Consider the following 27,658-nt stretch of genomic DNA (forward strand, 5'->3'; position numbering starts at 1 on the left):
ACATTGCGATTGAACACATACTTTGTGCTGTTTTCTCTTGCACTGCTTTCCCTTGTGAGGCAAAGTTTTGCCATGACAGCCAGCCAGGGTTATAGCTTCATGGTGCTCCAATAAGCCAAGAACAAACTTTGTTTCAGTATTGCTTAAATCCTTGGGCTATTAAAGATCAGCCCTAGATTTGAACATGATGCCACCAGTCTATTTAATTGATCCATGTGCAAACAACAAAGTTGCACGTACCATTCCGTTCTCTATGCACCAGTGTGTTTGTCTTAAGTAAGGTACAGATGGCAGCTAGTGGCAGCCAGCCAGCATCTTTCTCTGCCTTCATAAATCGTGTCTGCCTTACTAGAAAGGGTTTGTAGGGAATCCTCTTTAATCATGACTCAGTTCGGAGGACAATTGTCATCCACGTCTCTGCAGGGATATCTGGTTATCTGTCACCTTCAAGTCACAACCATCTTGCAGTGTAGATTTGTCATAGAGCGTGAGGATCCCCCACTTCATGCTCTGACACACTGTTACTCAACCTTGGCAACGTTGTAAATTATGTGGGCTTCAACTACCAGAATTCCCCGGCCAGCATACTGGGATTTCAAGTCCACATACATAGTTCTTGATTTATGTCCGTAACGGTTGTAAGTCATTGTGGTTGTTAAGTGAGACATTCTAGCAATTGCCTCACTTAGTAACCATAATCTGTTCTATCCAGTGGTGGGATGCAACTGGTTTAACAACTGTTTCAGTTGAAACAGCTGACGTGGGTGCAATCCGCTGTGCTACGCGAATCAGCTGAGCTAAAAAACCAGGGACATATAGGACAGGAAAGGGTGGGTGGGCGGGGCTAACTGATCACCGGAACTACCAGTTTGCCCAAACTGGCTGAATCCCACCCCTGGTTCTATCCCCCTTTGTATCTCTGGGGGGAGGGGGAGAGGATACTATGGGAGGACTAGTGGAGGCCCAGACCCACACTGCAGCACCTCCCCAGTTCATATGCGGCCTCCCCGGGCCTCCCCATGCCCTGAGCCTTTGGGAAGGAGAACTGGGCAATTCGCCCCACGCCCTTCTTATACAATACGGACTCTGCATGGTGCCACCCCCAAAACAAGCACCATCTGGGGAGAGGCTGCTGTTAGATAAGCTCCCCGTTGGGAGAGCGAGTACGTTCAGCGAAGCGTTGTGAGAGTTGGGTTGGAGAACACACTAACCAGCATACAGAGACACTGCAGTTTCAATAGGCTTTTACTTTTGTGGAAATAGAAGTGCAATTCTCAGATTGTAGAAAATCCACATGGGCAGATCTGCAGAAAAGGGATGTGGTCTCAGCTATGATGGGGGTGCGGGAGGAGGGCATGGGACCCAGTGGGGTGGGAAGCAGAACCAAGGCCTGCAGAGACCCAACAGGGCAGAATTGGGGGGGGGGGAGAGATAAGGGCAAGCAGATTGCTAAGCGCCTGAATTTCGTTCAGGTCACCATAGGGGTGCTGCAGCAGCTATAACTTTGGGTACAGTTCCTTTATTCAACACTGTCATAATTTCGAACACTGAATGAACAGTCGTAAGTCAAGGACCACCTGTCTTGCTGCCATGGTTGAAAAGCGCTGCTCTAACCATTAGCTCATCGGATGTGGTGGTTCAGTGGCTAAGACACTGAGCTTCTCGATCAGAAAGGTAGGCAGTTCAATGGTTCGAATCCCTAGTGCCACATAATGGAGTGAGCTCCCGTTACTTGTCCCAGCTTCTGCCACCCTAGCAGTTCGAAAGCACGTAAAAAATGCAAGTAGGAAAATAGGTACCACCTTTGGTGGGAAGGTAACAGAGTTCCATGCACCTTTGGTGTGTTTAGTCATGCCGGCCACATGACCATGGAGATGTCTTCGGACAACGCTGGCTCTTCGGCTTTGAAACAGAAATGAGCAATAGCAATAGCAATAGCAGTAGACTTATATACCGCTTCATAGGGCTTTCAGCCCTCTCTAAGCGGTTTACAGAGAGTCAGCATATTGCCCCCAACAATCTGGGTCCTCATTTTACCCACCTCGGAAGGATGGAAGGCTGAGTCAACCCTGAGCCGGTGAGATTTGAACCGCTGAACTGCTGATCTAGCAGTAGCCTGCAGTGCTGCATTTAACCACTGTGCCACCTCGGCTCCGCCCCCTAGAGTCGGGAACGACTAGCACATATGTCCGAGGGGAACCTTCACCTTTTAACCATAAGCTCAAGTTAATGTCAGAATGCCTTTCAACCATGAAAAGCCTTTTCCTGCCTCTGTTTCCTTTCTGATGAGGAAGTTCCCATTTGTTCCAGCTGGCTCTGGCTTTGTGGCTGGAAGGTTTTAGAGAAGCGCTTGCTGAGGGCGCCCAGTTGGGGAAGTCTGGCTGTAAATTACTACCTTGTCTGGTAGAGGCAGCAAAAGGTGGGGCCTGATATGTGCTTGCTTAAAGCCTCCTTCACACAGACGGGCACTGCTTTCTTCCCTGTGAGTCATCCTCATTATAGCTTGCAGCTCCTTGAATTCCAGCTCAGCAGCGCGAGGGAGTCTTGGAGAGATTTCTAAGAGAGTGGCGGAGGTGTGCCTTCTGTCCTTTAGTGTCTGAAAAATACATAAGGAAGTGGTTTGGAAGGATCTCCTTCCCAGCTGGGAGAGAGGAAAGCGGCTGCATGGCTCCTGGATCCAGGGAAGCTCTGAGTAGAAGGAGGAAGGTAAGCAACAACAACAAAACAACAACAAAAAACCCCCCCTTGCGATCCCTTCTCTCCTTACGGAGAATCTGCACTGTATTAACGGGCTGCTTCCACCTTGTGCTGCAGGCCTGCAGCTGAGGCTCCTCCATAGAAGCAGGTGTGTTGTGTGGTTTACTCCCTCATTAGCATTGTGGCATTTGTCTCTTTTAGACAGGTTGTCAAAGCAGAGGCTACCTAATTAACGTAGGCCGCAAGAGAGCAGAAAACGGGCATGCAGAACGCGGGGATTGAAGGCGATGCAAAGGTTTAAAAAGAGACATTAAAGGGGGTTTCTTCTTAACAGGGCAGTCTGTCTGTTCTTCCTTTTCTACTTCCTGTTTTATTTAGTGTTCCTTCTTCTTCCTCTTATGAATCTCCACAAAGAATTGCTTACACAGTCGTAGGAAGCCCTGGGCGATGCTGTACCACACATTTTGTGGTCTTCAACATCCCTCCCCTTTCTGTCAGGGTTGCCCTAACTTCTGTCTTTGAATAGGTTAATAAAACAGCCAGGTTTTGCTACCTGTAGGCCTCATCTCTCTTTAAAGCCATCCGGCAATCCATCTAAACTTATCAATCCGGTGGCCGCATTGTACAAATAAAATAAGTGAGTCAGTTTAAACGTTATATAATGCTTGGAACTTCCTGCTAGGCAATGTTACAGGAAGACAAGGCAGAAAAGAATCGTGATTATTCTGTCTGCTTTTAACAGATTAACAGAGTTGGAAGGGACCTTATAGGTCATCTAGTCCAACCCACTCACCCGCAAGCACCCCTTTTTGTTTGGGTGCCGTCTCTTCGGTCCTCTAGCTAATTCATTCTGTGTTGCTCTCTCCCATTGTAAACAGTAAAGCACATTTTTCAAAGCTTTTTTTTTTTAAATGACCTCTGGCCATTTTAAAATGTGTCCCCTTGTGGCTCAATAATCGTTTGCTGAAATGCTGTGGAAAATGAGATTCCAAAGAGAGCTACCCCTTTCTATTGTTTACAGGATTTGGAAAACTCTTTATTTCTTTGCCCTTCTTAATTGATAATCTTGGATTTACCTTTCCTCTTTGTCCATGTTCTATGCTTTAACCCACCTGGCATTATGATTGAGCTTTTGACCGCTGGTTTTCAGCCAAATATTATATGTAGATTAGATTTGATCCTTGAGTCCAGCCAGGCTGTTAAGTTTTTTTTGTTTTTTTTTTGCTTACAACCACTGTGAGTTCAGGAAATTGTAATCTGCAGTCCCAACGTGAATGCTTAAAGGGAACAAGTTTCTGCACTAGGTACTTGAATAAACAACCTGGACTATTTTTATGCTGATAGATATCTGCACTCTTGAACATTTCAACACCCATGTTTCTATTCTGGGAGAAGCCACACCCAGGAAGAAGGGGGAAAAAAAGGACCAAATGTTTTCATTCTTTCTATTCTTTCTAAAATGTTGGTTGGTTAGCACCTCTGTTAAGAAGACCATGCAGGATTATTGAAAGCCAAAATGTGAATTCAGCATCATTCAAGTTACAGGGGCATCCTTTCTGAAAACTAGTAAGCAGAATATCCAGTATGAATGAGGGATGGAAACATTTAGAAATCAGGATTCCAAGTGTGATTTTTCTGTTAATGAATTCAGTGTCATTGGCTGTTGTAATGTCAGATTTTCCAACTTTTAAACTATGGATCTCCAGTTTTGCCAACTTTGGCCACTTTACCCCTTGTGGACTTCAACTCCCAACAATTCCTGAGCCACTGGGCAGGGGAATTATAGGGAGTTGAAGTCCACAAGTCTTAAAGTTGCCAAGGTTGGAGTCTATTGTTTAAATGCAGGACTCCATAAGCCCTTTCAATCAGACCAATCTTGAGAAGTATACAATTATAGATAAAGGTAAAGGTTCCCCGTGCACATATGTGCTAGTTGTTCCTGACTCTAGGGAGCGGTGCTCATCTCTGTTTCAAAGCCAAAGAACCAGCACTGTCCAAAGACTTCTCCATGGTCATGTCAGCATGACTAAATGCTGAAGGCACATGGAACGTTGTTACCTTCCCACCAAAGGTGGTCCCTATTTTTCTACTTGCATTTTTTACGTGTTAGGGTGACAGAAGCTGGGACAAGTAGCTGGAGCTCACCCCGTTACATGGCACTAGGGATTTGAACCGCTGAACTGCCAACCTTTCGATCGACACGTTCAGCATCTTAGCCACTGAACCAACGCGTCCCGTGGCTCACGGCCCATGGTATAATACAATTATACCAATCCATAATTTGGGTTTAAAATAAACAAAGAAAAATGTTTCAGATCAGAAGTAATAATAAGAAAGAAATTGAAAGATTATGGCATAAACTAGATTTGATAATTATCGATACACTGGGTGCCCTATCAAACATTCTTGGCTGGTACTTAGAAAATCTGGGCATTGGCAAAATTTCCAACTGTCAATTGCAAAAGGCCATTGATCTTGTTTGGATCTGCACTTAAACTATGTCACTACATCATGACATCCTAGTTCTTGGGAAGAATTTGATGTGCATGAAAGCCAACACCAGCTATGACTTCACATGTTTATATACCGTATTTTTTTGAGTATAAGACGCACTGGAGTATAAGATGCACTGGAGCATAAGATGCACTGGAGTATAAGACGCACTGGAGTATAAGACGCACTGGAGTATAAGACGCACTGGAGTATAAGATGCACCAAGGGCTTGAAGAGGGAAGTTTAGAAAAAAAGTAGGTAGGTAGAGGTATAGAGGAAAGAGAAAGAGAGAGAAATACAGTAGATAGGTAAAGAGAGAGTGACTGTTGTAGCATTCCCATGGTCATGTGATAAAATTTCGGATGCTTGCCCAATGGGACGTATTTATGATGTTTGCAGTGTCCTGGAATAATGTGATCACCGTTTGCAACCTTCTGACAAGCAAAATCAACTGTGGCTAGAAATGTCATAAAATGGGGCAAAATTCACTTAACCACTGTCTTGCTTAGCAACAAAATTGTTGGGCTCAATTGTAAGTTGAAAGACTACCTGTAAATTGTAAGTTGAAAGACTACCTGTAAATTGTAAGTTGAAAGACTACCTGTAAATTGTAAGTTGAAAGACTACCTGTATTCCAGAGAGAGAGAGGAATTTACTAGAAAGGCATGCCTCTGTGAATGATTCTCTAGTTGAGGGAACATGGAGAGCATGTGCTGTATTGGGTCTTATATTGCTGGGAGATGTTGGTCCCAAGATATCTAGGCTCTTAACCATGAAAAGGTGACAACCAAGACCTTGAATTTCCTCTCCCCAAAGAAAGATGGAGGTCAACCATAGGGCATTCTCTCTTTCTTCCTCAGTCAATTTCCTTGCTCATCAGAATCATTCAGGGGCATCAAACCCTCAATCTGCAGTTTGAACAGTTCTCCCCTATAAAACAGGTACCAAGATCACTACAGATTGTAGCTATGACAAAGAAGGAAATAGGATGAAGGAAGTCAGCCTTCAGGCATCTTACTTCTGACCTTGCAAGCAACAACTTGTCCTCCTTCTTCTCCTTTTCCTCCTCTTCCTCCTCCTCTTCCTCTTCCTCCTCTTCTTCATCTTACTTCTGACCTTGCAAACAACAACTTCTTCTTCTTCCTCCTCCTCTTCCTCTCCTTTTTTTTCCTGAAGATGGGATAATATTTCCATGCTCCCGAGGCTTTTGGGTATCTCAGGAAAGCATTCCTAGCAAGGGAATGGAGGCAAGTTTTTGTAGATTTACGCGCTGAGCAGCTTTAAATTGTTGGTCTTTTGTCATCTTTGTGAGGTAGTTCAGACAAGAAGCACACCCAGATGAACTAATTTTACTTCATTGTAAGGATACGTTAACAGAGTTTTGCAAGACTGAAAGTATTCCTCCCTTCCTCTTTTTCTAGTCTCTGGAAAACTAGGGACGGTGCCTTCTGAAATGCTTCTCATGTTTTTCTATGATGGAATATTGTCCGGATTCCCAGAAAGCAGGGAGTGTATTCCATCAAATTTTCCTCCTGAGCTACATCTTATCAGAAGGTTGCCTATGCTGCGGATCTTCCTCCTGTCTCCCAAAGTCCTGCCTACTTAACATTGCAACTGTGGATAAGAGAAACTATAGATTGGAAACTATACAGACAAGACCTGTATTGATAGGAAAGTCTAAAATTCAGAAATTAGCCCTAAGCCAATTAAGGTCGAAGGAAGGGAGGTCTTATTGGATGAGGGGAGCAAGAGGTTATCTCAGGGGTGGGCTGCTGGGGGTTCGCATGGGTTTGGGCGATCCTCTAGCTAGAATTCTGCCCGGTTCGGCAAACCCCCAAATGCCATCCCTTGCTGGCTCCGCCACCCTATCCCACCCCTCCCCTCCCATGAATCTCCACGTGGTCTGTTCATCATGCGAGGTACATTCAGGGCTCATGCAGAGGCTCGAGGAGGGTGAAAAATGGGCCTACTGGAAGTTCTGGAAGTCTGGAAATGGGCCGTTTCCAGCCTCTGGGGGGCCTCCGGAGCCTACGGGAATCCGTTTTCGCCCTCCCAGAGGCTTAAAGAAAGCCTCCTGAGCCAGGGGATAGCGAAAAACGGGCCTATTGGAAGTCTGGAAACGCCCCCACCACTGTGGTGCAGGAGGCCAACTAGTCCACGCCCACCATGGCCCACCCAGCATTGAGGCAGCGAACCCATTGGTGGAACCTTTGAAGCCCACCTCTGGTTATCTTCCGTCAGAAGCTGAAAAGTGTACTTTTCATTAACCCGCTTTCAAGATAAAACAGCATGACTACCCTTTGCCTGTGGAACTCCCAGTCACAGTACTATAACCCTTTAACACTTTCCACCAATCATAGCTCTGTCTTGAAAAAAAACTCAGTAACTTGGTTTTGTTATATGAGTGTGATGGGGTTAATATACTTCATAACTTTTTTCAGTGCGCAGTTAAAGTTCCTCTGAAACTTGTCGTTTCTATCGTCATCATTGTCATTTTTTATGTGTTCAATGATAACATTCTCCAGGAAGTCAGTCTTATCTTTTTTCCAAAAATAAACAGTATTAAAACAATAGGAAAATTATAGTGAGAGCGCCACATATTGTAACTGTTTACACTGTTTCCAAATTCGTTACAAAAATATTGAAAATTCTAAAATGACTGAAGTGGTTCGTAAAAAGCCTGGGAAAATGAAAGTATTCAACTGGTACCTTCCCCCAAAACAATGTAGACTACAGGGGTGCCTCTCTGTAGAATGGGATTCCCAACGGGATCCCCATCAAAAAGTTTTGGTTTGGTTTTATTATTATTTATAGGCCGCCCTTTTCCCTGAGGGGACTCAGGGCAGCTTACAATATATAGGGAGGGGAGTATAAGACAATAAAACATAAAACAATACATAAATAAAAAATAGTACACACCATTCATCATTCGGGTGGGGACGGATTGTGACTTTTATCCCCAGGCCTGGCGGGATAGCCAGGTCTTGAGGGCTGTGCGGAAGGTTTGGACGGTGGTGAGGGTGCGAATCTCCACGGGGAGATCGTTCCAAAGGGTCAGAGCTACTACTGAAAAGGCTCTCCTCCGTGTAGTTGCCAGTCGACACTGACTGGCAGATGGGACTCAGAGGAGGCCTAATCTGTGCGATCTAATCGGTCGCAAGGAGGTAATTACCCTGAAAATAAGACAGGGACTTATTATTGGGGGGTAGGGGGCTTACTGTTTTGGGGTTGCTGGGCAGCTGCTCTCTTGCGAGCGGGCTCCCGAAGAGCCGGACACAGGCTCAGAGGCAAAGGGCTGTGTTGCGATGTTGCAGCAGCACAACACAGCAGCCATGAGGTGACCACGCTCACAAGCAGCTGCCCGGCAACGCCACTTTCCAGCCAGGCAGAGTGCCACTCACCGACCCAGCAGTATCCCAAAGACGCCAAGCCACACAAGTGTTTGTTCCCCCTGGCTCGGCGCCTTTGGGATACCCCTAGGTTGGTGAGTGGCGCTCTGCCTGGCTGGATGGGGGGGTTGTCCAAGGAGCTTATGCCACCCTAAAAATTTGGCATAGCCTTATTTTCAGGACATGTCATATTTTCAGGAAAACATGGTATCTGGAGGTTCAATTTTCTTGGAAAATGCTGCATTCCACTTTGTTTTGTACAAGTCTAGATATTTGTACACATGTCACTTCACAGGAGCTTCATTGATTGCTGATTTTCTTCCGGGTCTAATTAAAGATGCTGATGGCCATCTTTAAAAGCCTATATGACTTGGGGGGGGGAGGTTGTTTGAAGGACAATCTCTCTTTTAGTTACATCTACCCGGCAACCAGAGTGCAGAGGGAAGGGATGTTACAGGTCCCCTCCATTAAGAAGGTCTATGTAATGGAACTAAGAAGAAGTGGCTTCTCCGTGGTGACTTTCTCCCTGTGGAACATCATCCACACAGAGATAAAACTGACCCCTGTCTTGGTTCTCTTTTGAAAGGCCCGGAAAGCATAGTTTTGCCTGTGGAGTTATTTGGAGACCCAGGGTGATACAGAACCCATCAAGTGCTTTGTCTTGATAGTTGCCTCCTGGGGTGTATGGATGAGGGTTTATTGCAGGGGTGTCAAACTCAATTTCACTGAGGGCCGCATCAGGGTTGTGTTTGACTTGGGGAGGGGGGTGGCCAGGGTGGGCATGGCCAACTCGATGTCACTCGTTTCAGGGGCACCTGTGGCAGCCCGAGTGCTCTGCCAATGAAAACAGGCTATTGCGCTCCATTTTCGGCTGCAACGGCTTCCTGCAACCCTGCCAGCGAAAATAGAGCTCGGGAAGGCTCATTTTTGCTGGCAGAGGCATTGCAGGCTGGTCCTTCCCTGTTTCCAGAGCGGACCCGCAGACCAGATCTAACCATCCCGTGGTTCAGATCCAGCCCGCAGGCCTTGAGTTTGACACCTCTGGTTTATTGGGTTTTGTATTTGTGTTTTTATTTCTATAAGATGTCTGGAGTTGGGTGGCCAGATATATTTTCTTAATAATGAAATAAAAATAAAGAAAGGGAACAGGAAGGCTGGCTCTTGGCATTACACCCACTGTAGTAGGAGATCAAATTGTAGCTAGTGAGAAGGCTAAGATGAAAGTGACTTCCATGATCTAAGAAGATAACCAGCAACTTTCACTCTCTGGTTTTTGTTTTTTTTTAAGACTGATCCAAGAAGATAGATGTCTTGTGGGGTGATTGCTTCAGAATCCCAGTTGTGGAGATTATTACTGAAGTAATTTGCTTAACAGCTGTGTCAATTATCTTGAGAGTGGCGCTCCCTTTGGCTAAGCAGTCTTATCTCAAGCCAGCTTTCTTTCTATTGGGAACAATGTTATGTAAGTGCTAATCATTTAGGAAAGAGGAGATTGGCTGGTTCATGCTGACGGGGCAGTTGGTTGCTTGCTAATGCAAATCTTCCAGGTGAATGCATTGATGGAGGAATGTGTCTTGAGTTGTAAACTTGGATCTGACAAGCTCTAAAAATAGAATGTTCTTTAAAGCAACAGAGCAAATTAGTCACTGAACATTGCTTGTAGCTTATAGTGGCAGGAGGAATGTTTACCTGGGTGATTATTTCCCAGGGCAGTTTTATTTGTACTCCTGTATTCCATTCCCAAGGGATGCGGTAGCTCAATGACTAAGACACTGAGTTTATCGATCAGAAAGGTTGGCAGTTTGGCGGTTCGAATCCCTAGCGCCGTGTAATGGAATGAGCTCCCGTTACTTGTCTCAGCTTCTACCAACCTAGCAGTTCAAAACCACGTAAAAATTCAAGTAGAAAAATAGTAACCACCTTTGGTGGGAAGGTAACAGCATTCCACGCGCCTTCGGCATTTAGTCATGCCAGCCACATGACCACGAAGAGATCTTTGGACAGCGCTGAGTCTTTGGCTTCGAAACAGAGATGAGCACCGTCCCCTAGAGTTGGGAACAACTATCATATATGTGTGAGGGGAACCTTTACCTTTACCGTATTCCATTCCCATCATGAGGGGAGCCTGTAGAATTTGAATCATGTTCTGTACAAACCTTTCATTTTGTCTTTTGTTGCTCCTATTGGTCACGAAATCCCCAACAGCGGCCAACTGGCCACAAGGGACTTAAGGGTTTTTCCTTCCTAGAATTCCACATTTTGGAATTATGTGGACTTGCCATAATTATGTAAAAAAAAAAAAAAGCCACAATTAGCAGGGGGAAAAAATCTCCTTCCACTGAATGGAAGGTAAATTTCCTTTCTGTCTTCTTAAGCACTGATTGGACCATTATTTCAATTCAGTGCACTTTGGGGCATCAGCATTCTCCTTTCTATCCTTGGAACGTGCGTAAAATGCTTTCCTTGTATTTTATCCGTTCATACCCTTTTTTGCATGTGTTCTTTCATAAATTCATGGCCATCTGTTTCCATGTCAACCTCTACTTAAACAAATCCTTACTGACTTCTGGGGATTTCAGTTTAAAGTAAGCTTTTTTGCATGCACTGCATTTCAAGATGCAGATTTTTATATATGTCTTGTGATTTCAGTTTAACTGTGGACACCTTAGTATTCTCTGAGCTTCATTGTTTGCTTGCAGGGGTTTTGTTACCAGACTTGTTAACATCTTCAGTCTTAGACTTACAAAAACATTTGCAAGCAAGCACTCAAATTCAGAGAGCACCAAGGACTCCACAGTTCCACTGGGCTACAAATATTCTCTACTATTGGTATTTCCTTTTAAAGCAGAAAACTGTGGAGAATTTAAAAAGTGTACAACCTCATTGCATTACAAGGAGTCCTCGAGTTACTTCACAAAAATGGACCTGCAGAGGGTTTGGGATGCCTGCAAAGTGCTCCTGAGGGCTGGGGATAGCAAAAATGAGCGAAAAATGGGTTGTTTTTTGCTCATTTTTGCCCTCCCCCAGGAGCACTTTGTAGGCAGCCCCAGGAGCACTCTACAAACCTCCCAAAGCTTATGCATGCCCTACTGTTTTGCAAAAAATGGGCTTGTTTTCATGAAAAATGAGCCGTTTTTTGCTCGTTTTTGTCCCCCAACTCCAGGAGCACTTTGCAGGCCTCTCAAACTCTCTGAGTACCAATTTTCACAAAAAAAAAACCAAACAAAAAAAACCCAAGGCATGCAGAGGGTTTGGGAGGCCTGCAGAGTGCAAAAACTTTTTTTAAAAAAATTACCTCTTCAAAATCTTGGTGCGTCTTATACTCTGAAAAATACGGTAACTTATTACCATTTTTCACACTTGTAGCATCACAATGGTGACATGATCAATATTCAGATGCTTGGCAACTGACTCACATTTAAGATGGTTGCAGTGTCCTGGGGTCATATGATCCCTTTTCACAGCCTCTTGACGATCAAAGTCAATGGGGAAGCCAGATTCACTCAACAACTGTGTTACTACCATAACAATTGCTGTGATTTATTCAACACCTATGGCAAGAAAGATCACAAAATGGGGCAAACCTAAGGTGACCAGACGTCCCGCATTTGGCAGGACAGGCACGCCTTCTCATAGTTTTTCCCGCATCCCGGGCCGTTCCCAAAAGATCCCGCTTAATTTTGGCGCCTTCTTTGACTTGCTCCCCTGCCCATCCGCTGCCGCTTGCATGGGCAGGGTAGCGTAGCGAGTGAGTGGGCGGATGGGCGGGGGAGTGAGCTCGCCTTTCCAGCCCCACTTCCGGACAAGCCGTGGGAAAGCCTCACACTGCATCCCCGTAAAGGAGGCAGCAACACAATAGGTGGCAGGCAGGCAGGCAACCCTCCCAGCTTTGCGCTAGATCAGCAGCTCATCCTCTGACCTCTTTGTTTGGCTTAGCGCGAGGAGCGAACCTGACCCCGCCTGTCCGCCAGCAAAAGCAACCATACCACCCCGGTGGCTAGAGCGGGTGACATTCAGCCCTGCTCCAGCGTTTCCTGCTGCCCGAGGAGGGTGGATTCCCTGCATCCGTATTGAGGTTGGCGTGTTTCCGGTGGCACTCTGGGAGGAGGGGGAATGATGGAGGGGAGGACGGCGGCATGGCGGCCGGTGCCTAGAGCGGAGCCAAAAGAGGTCCGTGACGGTGGCTCGGAGCCGAACGGGAAGAAAAGGCGCTGCAGGCCTGGGGAGCGGGAGGAGCGCTGGTGGTTTGAAAAGGCACTGGGGAAGGGGGTGATTGCGCGGAGAGGCTCAGAGGCGGATACGCCTGGAAGTCGGTGGGGACGGTGCCGAGAGGGGCTTGCGCTGGGAAAGGGCGGTGTGCAGCGGACCGTGCAAGCTCTCTCCCTCCATTTTGGTGGAAGGACAGCGGTGGCGGGGAGGCGTTTTGTTCCGAGAACGTGCTGCTCGGCGAGAGGAAAGGGGGCTCCCTGGGAAGCGAGAGCAGCGAAGAGGTGGTGCAGTCGCAGAATTCCCTGCATCCGTATTGAGGTTGGTGTGTTTCCGGTTGCGGGTCAAAAGCCCACCCAGCCACAACTACTGCCTGCATTTGAGCCTTAATAAACTAAACCATTTTGTTCTTCATCTTAATGGTATAATTGAATGAGATTATGGAGTAGGTTATTTCCAAGATGTGTGGTTGGGCTGGTGAAGAAAGTGTGAGGCTCAAGAGCTAACATAAAAAAAACCCAGGACCATATTTTCCTGGCAAGATTCTTGCAAAATTTACTTGCAAAATTTTAGAAAGGCTCCTTATGGGAAGATTTTAAAAAGGTGAACTGGACCTCTATTAGGGAGGGGAGTAGAAGATCAGAGGTAACCATTTGGATCCCTTTTCAAAAGGGAATAAATATTATCAGCAGTTTGGTTAGTAAATTGTAGTTAACAGCATGTTGGCTTGAAAAGTGGTCTTTAGATTAGAGATTGCAGCTTGCATAGAATAAAGTTAGCATACTTGAAGTGAAATAGGCTGTGGTTATGTTTAGGTTGCATTAGCTAAAATGTGCCAATACCGTCCTTGTTGGTAAGAATTGTTGTCATGTTAGAAGAATGACTAAGGCTGACAGCCTAATCTACTCTGTGTTAAATAAATAAAATGGATGGATGGAAATGAAAGAATACAGAAAAGGTTGGTGAGGCATTTAGTGGCCTATGGATGAGAATGGTGGCTGTTTAGTAAGAAAATCTGTTTGGAATGTGCATTCATATGTGGCCATAGCAAAATAATAAATAGAAATAAAAAAGCATGATTGATTTTTACTGTTTTTGATGAAAGTGAGAGGATTAGTGAAGGCTTGGTGCAGCAAGGATCCGACTATCTTACTATTTTATTTTTCTTTGCGTACACTGACTGAGAGCATATTCACCAAAGACAAATTCCTTGTGTGTCCAATCACACTTGGCTAATAAACTATTCTATTCTATTTTACTCTACTCTATTCATTTCTATTTCAATTCTAACAAGGAGTTTAGCTTCTCTCTCTTGAAAATGTAAGCTAGCATAAGGCATTATAATGCAAGCTAGCCTTAATTTTCAAACAGTTCATTTAGTGACCAAAGTTACAATGGCATTGAAAAAAGTGTCTGATGACCATTTTCACACTTAGCGACCATTTTCACACTTAGCGACCGTTGCAGCATCCTCATGGTCACGTGATCAAAATTTTGATGTTTGGCAACAGATTCGTATTTATGATGGTTTCAGTGTCCTGGGGTCATGTTTGACAAAATATAAAAATTTTAATCAAGCCCCCCCCTCCCCCCCCCGGTCAATGGTGTCCCTCTTTACCAATCTGAAAATCTGGTCACCTTAGGCAAACCTCACTTAACTGTCTTAAGGAACATTAAAATTTTGGACTCCATTTTGATCATAAGTAGAGGACTACCCTTACTATTTAATATTTAATTTGGGAAGTATGAACTTGGCTGCTCCTTTAAAATACTGGCTAAACAAATTCCCTGAACCTCATCTGTAATTGATAAAATAGATAAAAATAAATAATTTAAATATAAATAGATAAATAAAAAGAAACAGGTTGGTGCAGTGGTGCTGGCCTAGAAACCAGATGTGCTAGGCCTCCCATTTACATGAAAGCCAACTGGATGACTTTTCACCAGTTCCCCTCCCCTCATCCGAGGGGAGCCGAGGTGGTGCAGTGGTTAAATGCAGCACTGCAGGCTACTGCAGTTCGGCTGTTCAAATCTCAACGACTCAGGGTTGACTCAGCCTTCCATCCTTCCGAGGTGGGTAAAATGAGGACCCAAATTGTTGTTGGGGGCAATATGCTGACTCTGTAAACCGCTTAGAGTGGGCTGAAAGCCCTATAAAGCGGTATATAAGTCTAACTGCTATTGCTATTGCTATCCCAGCCCATCTCACAGGGTTGTTAGTGTGTTGAAAAATAGTAAACAGGATTATTAGGTATGTTTGCTGCCTTGAGATATATAAAAAGGCAGGATAAAAAATTAAGATCAGTAATAATAAATCTATCTAATAAATCTATCTCTCATTATATCCATGAAGCCACTAAGGTTTGAGCTTGACTGAAACGAAAATAAATGTTACTATTTATTTATATTGGTGAGTTATAATAAGCAATTACAATGATGTCAAAATATACGTCTGGTTGTACTTCAAAACCAAAACAACACGCATTATTGTTTATTTGATTGTGTGCCAAGTCAATGTTGACTCAGTGACCATATAGATCAGGGGTGTCAAACTCAATTTCATTGAGGGCCGCATAAAGGTTGTGTTTGACCTTGAGGGGGCTGGTGTGTGTGTGTGTGTGTGTGTGTGTGTGTGTGTGTATGTGTATGTGGCCAGCTCGACGTCACTCATGTCGGGGGTACCTATGGTGACCCGAGCATTCTGCCAGCGAAAATGTGTTCCTGAGCTCCGTTTTCGGCTGAGATGGCCTCCTGCAGCCCTCTGCCAGTGGAGATCAGGAAAGCCACACACGGCCTTCCGGAGCTCAGTTTTTGCTGGCAGAGGCACCCTGGGCCGATCCTTTGCTATTTCCAGGATGATCCTGTGGATCGTATCTAAGTACCCCATGGGCCGGATCCAGCCAGCAGGCCTTGAGTTTAACGCCCCTGATATAGAAAGATTTTCTCCATTATGATCTTTCCCTATTCTGGTCTTTCAGATTTCCCAACAGTGCATCCATTGCCACTGTAACTGAGTCCTTCCACCTTGCTGCTGGTCATTCTCTTCTTGTCCCTTTCACCTTTCCCAGCATTAGAGCCTTTTCCAGAGAACTAGGTTTTCACATAATATGCAGAGGTGGGATTCAGCCGGTTCATTCAGGTTCGCACGAACCGGTAGTTCTGGCGATCATTTGGCCCTGCCCACCTGTCCCTGCGCTAGTCTGTCCTATATTTCCTTTGTCGGAAACCCAGCTGATAGGTGCAGCAGAGCAGATTGCCATGTCTCAGCTGTTTTACTCACAAGGACTGCAATAGAAGGTACCGTATTTTTTGGAGTATAAGACGTACCGGAGTATGAGACACACCAAGATTTTGAAGAGGCAAATTAAAAAAAAAGTTTTTGCACTCTAAGACCTCCCAAAAATGGCCTGTTTTCGTGAATTTTGTGAATTTCGCTATTTTTGTCAAAAAAAGAGCATGCATACCCTTTAGGAGGCTTATAGAGTGCTCCTGGGGGTTGGGGGGTTGGGGCAAAAATGAGCAAAAAATGGCCTGATTTCCACTCATTTTTGCCCTCCCTGGCCCCCAGGAGCACTCTGGAAGCCACCTAAAGGCTATGCCCGACCATTTTGGTGACCGGGGGTAGGCATTCAGGAGGCCAAAAATGCTGTATTCAGTGTATAAGACGCACCCAGATTTTCAGCCTCTTTTTTTAGGGAAAAAGGTGCATCTTATACTCTGAAAAATGCGGTATGTTTTAGAGCTGTTTTCAAATGGACCGTGTGTGTGTGTGTGTGTGCGCACGCGCAAAGTGAGGTTGAATCCCACCACTGATAATATGTCTAAAGTTGAATAATTTGAGTCTGGTCATCTGTGCCTCCAGCGAGAACTCTGGATTGATTTACTCTTTCTGTCCTCCCTCAAAGTCCACACATACATTGTAACGATTAAAATGGGTTAAAATAAACGACAGAGGAGGTTTTACTTAAACATACAAGGAACTTGGAATTTATGCAGCCAAGTTAGTCTCTTAAGCTCTGAAATCAGCCATGGAACAAAAAATAAACTTAAACATTCATTCTTCAGAAGACTGGGGAAACTAGACTGTTGCTCTTTGATAGTCCTGCTTGAGGAAATGTTTTCCACGTGATACCTGGGCTAGTGGCAGCTTTCTGCCTATACTCTGGCATTAAGTAGGATTTGTGATCCTCCTGCGAGCATCATTTAAACAGGTCCAGCCCCCAAAATAATTTATTTTGTTACTTTTCAGTGGAGATAAATCCTTTCCATGGAAATAGGTTATGCAGTGACTAAACAGCTTCAGGTGGCGTACAGTAAAAGTTAGAGATGGTAGTGACTGGAACCACAATTTTATCGGGGAATTTTGCAAGGGGAAGCCCAATCCATCTGGAGGGCACCATGTCGAGGTAGAACTGTGAAGTTTTAGGGTCATCTACAGAAATCTTCAGTGAGGCCAGTCTTCATGCCTACCAATCTAGCTCACAGAATTATTAGAAGGAGGAGAAAGCAGCATGCATGTTTTTGCGGGGGGGCGATGGTAAATATTTGATGGATGAAGACAATATATTCAAAGACAGTAGTGAAGAATGAGATATTCTAACTCAATTGTGTTAAACTCAAGGCCCACGGGCTGGATTTGGCCCGCAGAGTGCTTAGATCTGGCCCGCGATGCCACCCCGGAAACAGCAAAGGACCGGCCCATGGTGCCTCTGCCAGCAGAAACCGAGCTCGGGGGGCAAGGTGCACACAGCCCCCTGACCTCCGTTTTTGCTGGCAGGGGGCTATTGAAACAAACTCAAAACAAAACAAAAGGAGAAATGTTTCCCCTTTTGCATTTGAGCATGCAAGAAGGGTTAGAAAAGGAGAAAGGGAAAGAGGAAAGACAAAGAAAAAGAAGGAAAAATGGGAAGAGAGAAAGGAAGAAAAAATAGGGACAGAGGGGAAGGAAGAAGAAAGGAGAATGAAGAGGAAAGGAAAAAGAAGAGAAGGAAGGAAGGAAGGAAGGAAGGAAGGAAGGAAGGAAGGAAGGAAGGAAGGAAGGAAGGAAGGAACCTACCATGCCCATCCCCAGCCACACAACCAAGTTCTCCGAGGTCAAACACAACCCTGATGCGGCCCTCAATGAAATCGAGTATGACACCCCTGTTCTAACTCATGAAGCCTCCTTTAATTCAATCGTTTGAACAAGAATCAAGTTTTTAAGAGAACCCACTAAAATATATTTGCAGATTCAAGTTGTTTTATTATTAAAAATTGAAGTCCTTTCTTTCATCTCCTATATTTCACTCTCTCAACCCAAATCACAAGGTGGTTGTTATGGGAAAAATAGGAGGAGGAAGGAGTATGGTGTGTGTTCACCATCTTGAATTATTTATAGGTAATAAAAGCAGGATATAAATAAATAAAAGATTTTTAAAAATACTTTTCCATGGAGGAAAATGTGTGCATTTAAATTAACGAAGGAATATGCAGCAAATCTGTTAATTTCCAAAATCAGCAATGCTAAAATCATGCAATATTTCCGTGTTATGGTTACAAAAATTATTGTAAAATATTCCTGCTGTTCCTGAAATTTAAAATGCAGTGCAGAAACTTTCCAAATATGAAGTATAGCTATAATTAGCTTCAGACAGCAATAAGAATTTAGAAAGGGGAAAACACCTATTTTGAAACTATTAAATATAGTCTTAGTGTGCAAGTATTGCCTTTCTAATAACTCATCTGTTTTGCCACTACTTTTTTTGTTTGTTATCCTTGCTGTTCTCAAGTTGAAATCATAGAAATTCAAGAGAATGAAATCAATCAGCTTGCTTGTGAGATCCAAAGAGCTGAGCAGTAACTTGGCTTGGCAGCAAGTATAAATTTGATAAATAAAACATAAACTTGAAAAATCATTCCAGCTATTTAAAGTACCATGTGTTCAGATGTACTCAGTCTGGAACAGCTAAGCGTTTTAATGTAGCAACTAAGAGGGTCAACCATAATTCTGTAAGATCCTGGTTTACCAATGAATTCCAAGCCAAAATAAACTTTTTTTTTTTTTAGGGTTGCTTTTAAGGATGAGATCAGATACGGAATCTGCAAGTTTGTTTTAAAATTGCAGCTTAATGGTAGTTCAAAACATCTGGTGAAGAAAAAAAACAAGGAAAGTTTGCTGTAAGAAACTTTTTCTCTTGAACTTGATTTTATATATTTAAAATTTGGGGACTTGCTAAACCTCAACTATAAATATATATTAAAACAGATTTTCTTTTAATGGGGGAAGCTCCATAAAATGCTTATTTAATGACTGGCAGTTCAGTTAGCAGTCTTAGATCAATTCATTCATTCTACATGATACCTAAACTATCCATATTGACGGATTTTCCATTAACTTTTCTGTGCCTTCTGCACAAGACCAACTGCAAATCAGCACAGATATCACCGTTACATAACTATTTAAATATACTTGTATATTAGTCGTGGCCCGGTGTTTGAAACTTACATAACTTTAAGATAAAGGGATGCTGATTGAGAGATTTTTTTCCCCCCAGCATTAAGAGAAGCCTCTTTAAAACACATATTTTATTTATATATTTAATCAAATGTACATGACTGGCCATCTCGTACAAGGTGACTCTGGGTGGCATACAACAAAACCAACTATTTAAAATTAAATATAAGAACCAACTAAGGCAATTAAATAATCAACATAAGTACAGTCAGGATTTGAGCAGGTTAATTAAAATCTCATATGCACTTAACTAATACAAGGGCTGTATCCCATCAGGGGTTCCTCAAATCTCATTGGGGGAAAAACATATTTTGAAGGTTTTCCAGAAGGCCAGAAGGATTAATTGAGGCTGATCTCACTTCAGGGGGATGATGTTCTAGAGCAGGGGTGTCAAACTCGATTTCATTAAGGGCTGCATCAGGATTGTGTTTGACCTTGGGGGGAGGGGGGTTGGTGTGGCCAGCTCAACATTACTCGTGTTAGGGGAGCCTGTAGTGGCCTGAGTGCTCTGCCAGCGAAAACAGGCACCATGAAAAAAAATCTTGAGCCAGAAATGTTGGACTCAGTTCATCCATCAAGTCAAGTGCAGAATCTTAAATGAATTATTTAGGCCCACTTCAATATGATTTAAGGCCTGGCATCATGATAAGACATATCCATCTTTCTGATGGCCATCAACCATTGACAACAAAGTCCACCCATTTTACAATTGTGGAGATCGAGAAACTCTTATCCATTTAATTGGTGGAAGGGGGAAGAATTTGAAGTATTGGCTTGGAAGGGTGTTTTTTTTTTTATATTGAGATCCAAGATTCATGCCATGATGGGCAAAGAAGCACAGGAGAAGTTGGACCTACTGGAGTTGAAGATCAGCTTCAACCATACAGATAATACAAATCCTGTGACAGATATTAACTTGGATAATGGAAGATGGAAGAATAAATGAGTCCAACTTTGCCCATCATCTTCATAACAGTATATGTGATGAGTTAGCCTACATGGACTCTGTGCTTTGAGAAGCAAGCATCATCGTTCATTCTTCTTAACATAGAAGAATTTTAAGATAATCAGGACAGGAACATCCAGCTAACAGCTTTGTTCACCCACCATATACCAAGCTATTCAACCAAGATCATAAATTAATCATCCAATGAATGAGTCATCTAATGGATGGTGAGATATGACCAGTTATGACTGATTAGGTTCAGATGTAGTCCAGATTTTATTTAGCATGTTGTGTAAACTTAGCCAGGAATGATTTATTCAGTAAATTGTGATTAAAGGCAGCATGATGTGTAAACCCAGCAACCTTGTTTAATTGTTCCCATTTTGTTACTGGGATCTTTTTGCTTACAAACTACTTCTCTGCTCGTTGCAAAGACTTCAAACTCTGCACTTCTGCAGCAACAAAACTGTAGTACAAAGGTCCCCAAACTTGGCAACTTTAAGACTTAATACCATAATTTTAGGAGTTGAAGTCCACAAGTCTTAAAGTTGCCAAGTTTGAAGACCTCTGCTGTAGAGCATGAAAATAGAAATAACAAATACGCTTCTTGATTTCTAGCTACGGCACTGCTATGTATAAAGCCAAGGGGGAAGTAAATATATTCTGTGAGTTGGAGCCGTGTTTCTGAGCTGATGTCATCCTGTCAATCGATGGAAATTAAATCCCAGGGGTGCCATTTTTTCTCTCCTTCTCTCCAAATGTGTCAGCTCCTCTTTAAATCCTGGCTGCCAAGCGGGCTCCCTGCTTTGTAAGAAAAGTCAAACCAGAGGTCTGCTGGGTAATATAGTAGAATGGCTTTACAAAGGAACAAAAAACTGTATTTTAGGAAGCTTTCCAGAACATCGCTTGGTGAGAGAGTTTCAGAGCTGAGAACAAGATTCTCTGGAATGCTGGGATGAATTGAGGTAGATGCCTCTCTGTAACTCAAAAGGCAGCTAATTGGATTTGTCAGTTGTGAGAAAATTTAAAATTGTTCTCATGCATTATGCAGAAGAGCAGGTTGAAGTCGATTAATAAGCCCATCAAAATCTGGAAGTGTTGATGGGGATGGTTATAGAAAGGTTCAAGTTGCAAGGAGAGTAACTTGTCAAATATGAAAAATACAGTACAATTCCAACGAGCGGAAATTCTTAACAGGGAAAGATCCAACTTGAACTAAAGAGAAATTTCCTGTGAGAACTACCCTGTTTCCCTGAAAATAAGACTTCCCCAGATAATAAGCCCAATCAGGCTTTTGAACGCATGTGCTACCGTGTTTCCCTGAAAATATGACAGGGTCTTATTTTCTTTTGCCCCACGAAATATGGCCTTGGACTTATTATCAGGGAGAGCTTATTGTTTTGGGGTTGCTGGGCGGCTGCTCCCTTGCAAGCGGGCTCCCGAAGAGCCAGGCACAGCCTCAGGGGCGAAGCAACCATGAAGTAATCACTCTCACGAGCAGCCGCCCGGCAAATCCCCTCCAGCTGGGCAGAACGCCATTCACTGACCTAGGGGGTATCACTAAGGCGCCAAGCCACGTGGCGCTGTGCTCGCCCCCAGCTCCCATGGCTTGGCACATTCGGGATACCCCCTAGGTCAGTGCATGGAGCTCTGCCCGGCTGGAGAGGGGGGTTGTGCGAGCGCCACTTCTGCCCCCAGCCTTACCAAGCCCTTGCGCAGTTCTCCCAGGGCACCGCCGCCGCTCGCTGCTGCCATGCTCCAAGCATAATTTTCAAACTCCAAAAATCGGCTGCCGAGTCTTCCAGCATCGGCCGCTCTAGGAGTGCTCTCTATGGTGGGCTGGCTGCTGGAAGACTCTCCGTCTGGAAGACTCTCTGTCTGGAAGATTTTCTGTCCGGCAGCCAGCCCACTATAGATGCTGGAAGACTCGGCAGCCGATTTTTGGAGTTTGGAAGTTATTTTTGGAGTTATTTCAGGGAAACACGGATATTAAGCAATGGAATGGTTAAACTTATGGGTGTTCCCTCACTGGAGGTTTTCAAGAATAGTTTAGATAGCCATTTGACAGAATTATATTTATTTACTTATGAAATTTATACGATGCCCATCTCATGTCAAGTGACTCTGGGCAGCTTACAATCTGATAAAACAATACTATAAAAGGTTAAACAGTAGAAGAGTAAATACCATGTTTCCCCAAATATAAGACAGGATCTTATATTCTTTTGACCCCTGAAATAAGCACTTGGCCTTATTTCTGGGGAGGTCTTATTATTTTTGAGGAGCAGGAGGCAGCAAACGTGGTCACCTCGTGGTCACCTGTTGCAATATTTTCAGGGAGGGCTAATTTTTTGGGGAGGGCTTATTTTAGTGCATGCGCTCAAAAGCCCAATTGGTCTTATTATCCAAGGAGGTCTTATTTTCGGGGAAACAGAGTATGTGGTTAACATTGGCAGAAAAACAGCTAAGATAGATAGTGGAGTGGAGTTGGGATCTTCTATTTAATCCAGTAACCACCTCCAGGATGACTTCCATCCAGGCGAACCAGTAGAGGCCTACGGATGCATCAAACTTTTGTGATGCATGAGGTGAAGGGTGTCTGAGGCTAGAAAACATTTTCAGTTATGTCATCTAGTCTCTAGAAATTAGGGACTTTCAGTAGTGGATTTCCAGAAGCTAGAAAAAGCTGGACTCTTCCAGAGGGTCTCTGGATGTGATCCTTACCTTCATCATTTGGTCTTCAAGGTGATTTTTGCTATTACTTATTGATGTTGGTTTTAACTTGTTGAGTTGTTCTGCGCTCTGATGTTAAGGAAAGAGTCATAAGGAATTTTTTAAACGGCGTGCCTACATGTGTGTGAGTTACTGATGTTTTTTCATGCTTGTTTTTAATTTTCATTAGGGTAGATGTTTTGTTTCATTTTATTTATTTTCTTGCACGCCTTGGGGAGTTGAACTGGTTTCAGCAATACAATACAAATTTCATAAGTGTACAAATACAACAGCTTGACAATAAGTCGTCTTAGGAAATTACATTATGTAATGTAATATTAACAGCAGGTTTCTCTGTTGCAGTGATCCTTACGTGAAACTTTCGTTGTATGTAGCAGATGAAAACCGAGAACTTGCCCTGGTGCAAACGAAAACTATTAAAAAAGTAAGTAGAAGTAATAAGCACACATTTAAAAACCTGTATTTCTCATGTGTTTCAAAAAGACCAGTTATTTCTAGCCTGGGAGCCAATCTGGTCTAGTGGTTAAAGCCAGGCGATCATGAATTCCAGGCCTGCCTTAGGCATGAAAGCAGGCTGGGTGACTTTGGATCAGTCATGCTCTCTCAGCCCAATGCACGTCACAAGTTTGCTGTTGTAGGGAAAATAGGAAGAAGAAGTATCAGATATGTTGGCCACCTTGAATTATTTATAAAAATAACAAAGATAGGATATAAATAAATAATAAAAATACCCAAGAATTCCCTAAAGCTAGAATCAACTTTGAAAAACTCTTATTATAAGTCCGCCAGCTGGTCTACTAGATTTTGATGATCATTTGTGGAATTGAATAGAAAATCTAGGGTGCAAAGTTTAGGATTTTCAGAAATCCAGAGGGGCAGTAGATGGCACAAAAATGTTTTATGTATCTTTGCTGCCATCTGCTGGTGCTTGGAACTTTTGCGTCAGTCTAAATTTGGCGGCCTTAGCAAGGCCCTTGTAGTAGATGCTCACTAATAATATTCCATTGGCATGATGTGACAAAAGTATCAGTGATTCAGAACCTTTTATTTCAATCTCAGCCAAACAGAACATGTAACATTAATTCTGAATATGATGTAACATCATCACTGAATATTAAGTTATTAATACTGTTATTAACAGCCTAAGGTTCAAGATCAGGTATCATCCTAATTTATACATATCTAAGTAAATATGAAGGGACACGATGGCTCAGTGGCTAAGACGCTGAGCTTGTCGATCAGAAAGGTCAGCAGTTCGGCTGTTCGAATCCCTAGCGCCGCGCAACGGAGTGAGCTCCCGTTTCTTGTCCCAGCTTTTGCCAACCTAACACTTTGAAAGCATGTACAAATGCAAGTAGAAAAATAGGAACCGCCTTTGGTGGGAAGGTAACAGTGTTCCGTATGCCTTTGGCATTTAGTCATGCCAGCCACATGACCACGGAGATGCCTTCGGATAGCGCTGGCTCTTTGGCTTTGAAACGGAGATGAGCTTCGCCCCCTAGAGTCAGGAACCACTAGCATATAAGTGCAAGGGGAACCTTTACCTTTAAGTAAGTATATGAAAAGATGCTTTGCTCCATTTCTCCTGCACTCCAGAAAGAAAGCAATAATGGGCTTTGTTAATGTTGGTATTCTCTTTCTCAGGTTAATTACCAAACCTAATTTATCGGGTTTATTTGTTCTGTTCCTGGTCTTTAAAAATGAATAAAGGATTGTCACTTCACAAGGATGATCATTTACCCAATATCTTTTTATTCTTTTCCTCATGATATTGTTGCTATTTGGGGAAAAAATATAAATTGAGGTGTTTTTCATGCTTTTAAAAAAAATCTGTGCCCCCCCTTTTTTTGGTTTATAAGGTTAAAAAAAAGGTTTTTCTTATAAGCTCTCTCAGGTATTCCCAATACGTTAATTGATAGATCAATTAAATAAGATTATTGAACCATATTTTGAAATGTATCTCTTGGTATTCCTTTCCTTTTTTAGGAGTAGAGAATATAAATTATGCTTGTGTAAATAATAACATGACTGGTGGCAATCATTCTACTGGCATATTCTTCACCGTATCCTTCAATAACTTCCCCAGTGACACGCTGAAGAATTTTTAATAATGAAATATTTAACTCTCTTTATTAAGACATCTCTGCCCAGGTCATCCCTGATCAACTCCCACTGTGTAGTTCCTAATAATAGTGGCATCTATTTCTGGTTTATCCCACTTCACATGGCCTCCCACAAGTAGTTTGCTTAGCAAATGAATTTGAAGCCTTTTGATAACAATGTCTTTATTCCTGACGAAAGCTGTCCCAGTGATTTTCCTTCCCTCCTCCCTCTCTCTGTTCTGTTGTAATGCACCACAAATTGTACTGTTATGTTTCCAGCATTTTCTAAAGGATTGTGTTACTAAAATTTCCACCTCTTTTTTTCCCCTTACAGACTCTAAATCCGAAATGGAACGAGGAATTTTATTTTAGAGTAAGTTTTGGTTTTAAAAAGTTTTACTCTACATTGAATACTTGTATACCATTAATTTGCCAACAACAACAACAACAACACCAAGAGTTTTGTTGTCTGTTTAGATCTGTTTTGACCTAAGCTTCCTTAACAAGTATTGGTCCCAGAAAAACCTCTTTTATTTACACGACTGTGAATTCCTTTCATTCACAATCAGCAAGGCTTGGCAAACAGCCTGTCAGAGGAATATTTATCAACACGAACCTTATCTTGCTTGGCGAGCTGCCAGATAACTAGTTTCCAAAGGCAGGGCAAGGCAACATTTGGCACAGAGTCTCTTATAGTCACAAACAGAACTTTCCACTCTTGAAATGACTGAATGAACGAATTGTTTCTTGCGTAAGCCCACTCCCCATTCGCTCCTTTTTTGTTTCCTTTGGGAGGGGCCAATCACCTCCAAGGTTTGGCTTTACTCCTAAGTCGACCCTGCTTTCTTATTTGTTCTTGTCTTCTGGCAGCTCTGTACATGCGCACACTGGGAATAGGCTCCAGCTGTTCCTCTGCCTCTCTGCTGTCTAGCTCCTTCTCTGCCTCTGACGCAGAGCCCTTGTCTGAGCTTCCCTCAGCCTCCAGGACTGGCCCATGTTCCTCCCCAACCTCCTCACTGTCTGACTCTGCTGCCAGCTCCACTGGCCACTGGCGGGCCACAACAGTATCACGGGTGTCAAACTCAATTGCATCATGTGGTGTATTGTGATGTATCAGACATTTTTTGCCTTTGTGGAGCAAGGGTGCGCATGGCCTGCGTGTGACGCATCTGGCCCACGGGCCATCAGTTTGACAGGCCTGGTTTAGCCAGAATGTTATAGCTTCCCCATTTTCTTAGTTGCCTTAGTTTTAATTGGAGCAAAGGAATGAAGAAAAGATAAGCAGATAGAGGTGGAGAAAAACACTAGAAAAAAGGTAACCATGTTTGGTTAAAAAAAACCAGATCCTGATGTCCAAGTTGCTATTTAGGTCGTTGAACCAGGTTTTAAGAAGTCAAAAACTGCTAGATTAGTGCTTCTTTTTTATTTACAGAGAGAACTGAAATTGTGTGTGTGCCTGAGAAAAAGACTCAGACTTTAACCCGGGGGTGGGCTTCAAAAATTTTAGCAAGGGGTTCTCTGCCCGGTTGCTGCATGGGTGCAGCCATGGTGGGACTCCTGCGTTATGGCAGGGGGCATTTTTGCCCTCCTCAGGCTCCGGAGCCTTTCCTCAAGCCTAAGGGAGGGCAAAAATGTCCTTCCCAGGCTCCAGAGGCCAGAAACAGGCCCATTTCCAGCCTCCCCAAACTTTTGGTAGGCCTGTTTTCCGCCCTCCCTGGGCTTCCGTGCACCCCCTGCACTTATCTGCATCCAAAATGGGCTGCGTGGGGACTTCTGAGAGGAGTGGGGCGGGATGGGCGGGGCCAACCAGGAAAGGGATTTGGCGGTTTTCCGAACTGCACAGAATCTTAGCTAGAGGTTCTCCTGAACCCCTGCGAACCCCCAGCAGCCCACCCCTGATTTAACCAGATCTAAAGTTCCAAATCTTTAACTAGATCTTCCAGATTTGTTGTGTCTCACCTTTGAGCCGCCTTCTGGTTAATCATAGACTGATCTCTCAAGGTTGAGTACATTGTTAGAGATTGTTCAGAAGGGATACCTACACTTGGGTGACGGACAGGAATACGTTGAAGACTTGTATCTTACAAAGATGAAAGAGTTTTGGCAACACAACTTGCTACTCATGTCCCTTTGATGATAGTAAATGATGGTCATTATAGGAAGTTCTGGTTGTAATCTCTGGGGTATAAAAGTTTTGTTCTGACCGAGGTGTCCCAAAAGTATAAAGCATACTCCTTGTCCTGACAAAAAACCCTTTTATTAATTTACTGTGAATTCTGCTCATTTACATCCAGCAAAGTCTTTCAAGGGAGGATGTACAGTCACAGACCTTATCTGGCTTGGAGAGCTGCCAGGCCGATATCTGCAAACCTTGGCAAGAAGTCTCGGAGAGTCACAAACCAATTAAGCAAACGAATTGTCTCCTGCAAACTCCACTCCCCTTTCGCTCCTCTTTTATTTCCTCTGGGAGGGGCCATTCATCGTCCACCTGTGGCCCTACTCCCAAGTCGACCCCTGTTCTTTAGCTGTTCCCTTCGTCTGACAACTCTGTGCATGTGCACAGTGAGAACAGGCTCCAGCTGTTCATCTGCCTCAATGA

At 43.5% G+C, this 27,658-nt stretch overlaps 1 protein-coding gene across 3 annotated transcripts in view; it reads left to right on the forward strand.

Annotated features, from left to right (window-relative positions):
* Nucleotides 1–27,658, forward strand: part of NEDD4L (NEDD4 like E3 ubiquitin protein ligase) — a 352,866-nt gene that overhangs the window by 158,800 nt on the left and 166,408 nt on the right. For all 3 annotated transcript variants that reach the window (XM_087715361.1, XM_087715363.1, XM_087715362.1), the window contains exons 3-4: nt 23,300–23,381; nt 25,394–25,432. In XM_087715361.1, the coding sequence (XP_087571487.1) occupies nt 23,300–23,381; nt 25,394–25,432 (121 nt within the window). The remainder of the gene's footprint in view (nt 1–23,299; nt 23,382–25,393; nt 25,433–27,658) is intronic.

The sequence above is a fragment of the Thamnophis sirtalis genome, unplaced genomic scaffold, assembly GCF_051295495.1.
Source record: "Thamnophis sirtalis isolate CommonGarterSnake01/CBP01778 unplaced genomic scaffold, rThaSir2_p1.2 scaffold_5, whole genome shotgun sequence".
Classification (NCBI taxonomy): domain Eukaryota; kingdom Metazoa; phylum Chordata; class Lepidosauria; order Squamata; family Natricidae; genus Thamnophis; species Thamnophis sirtalis.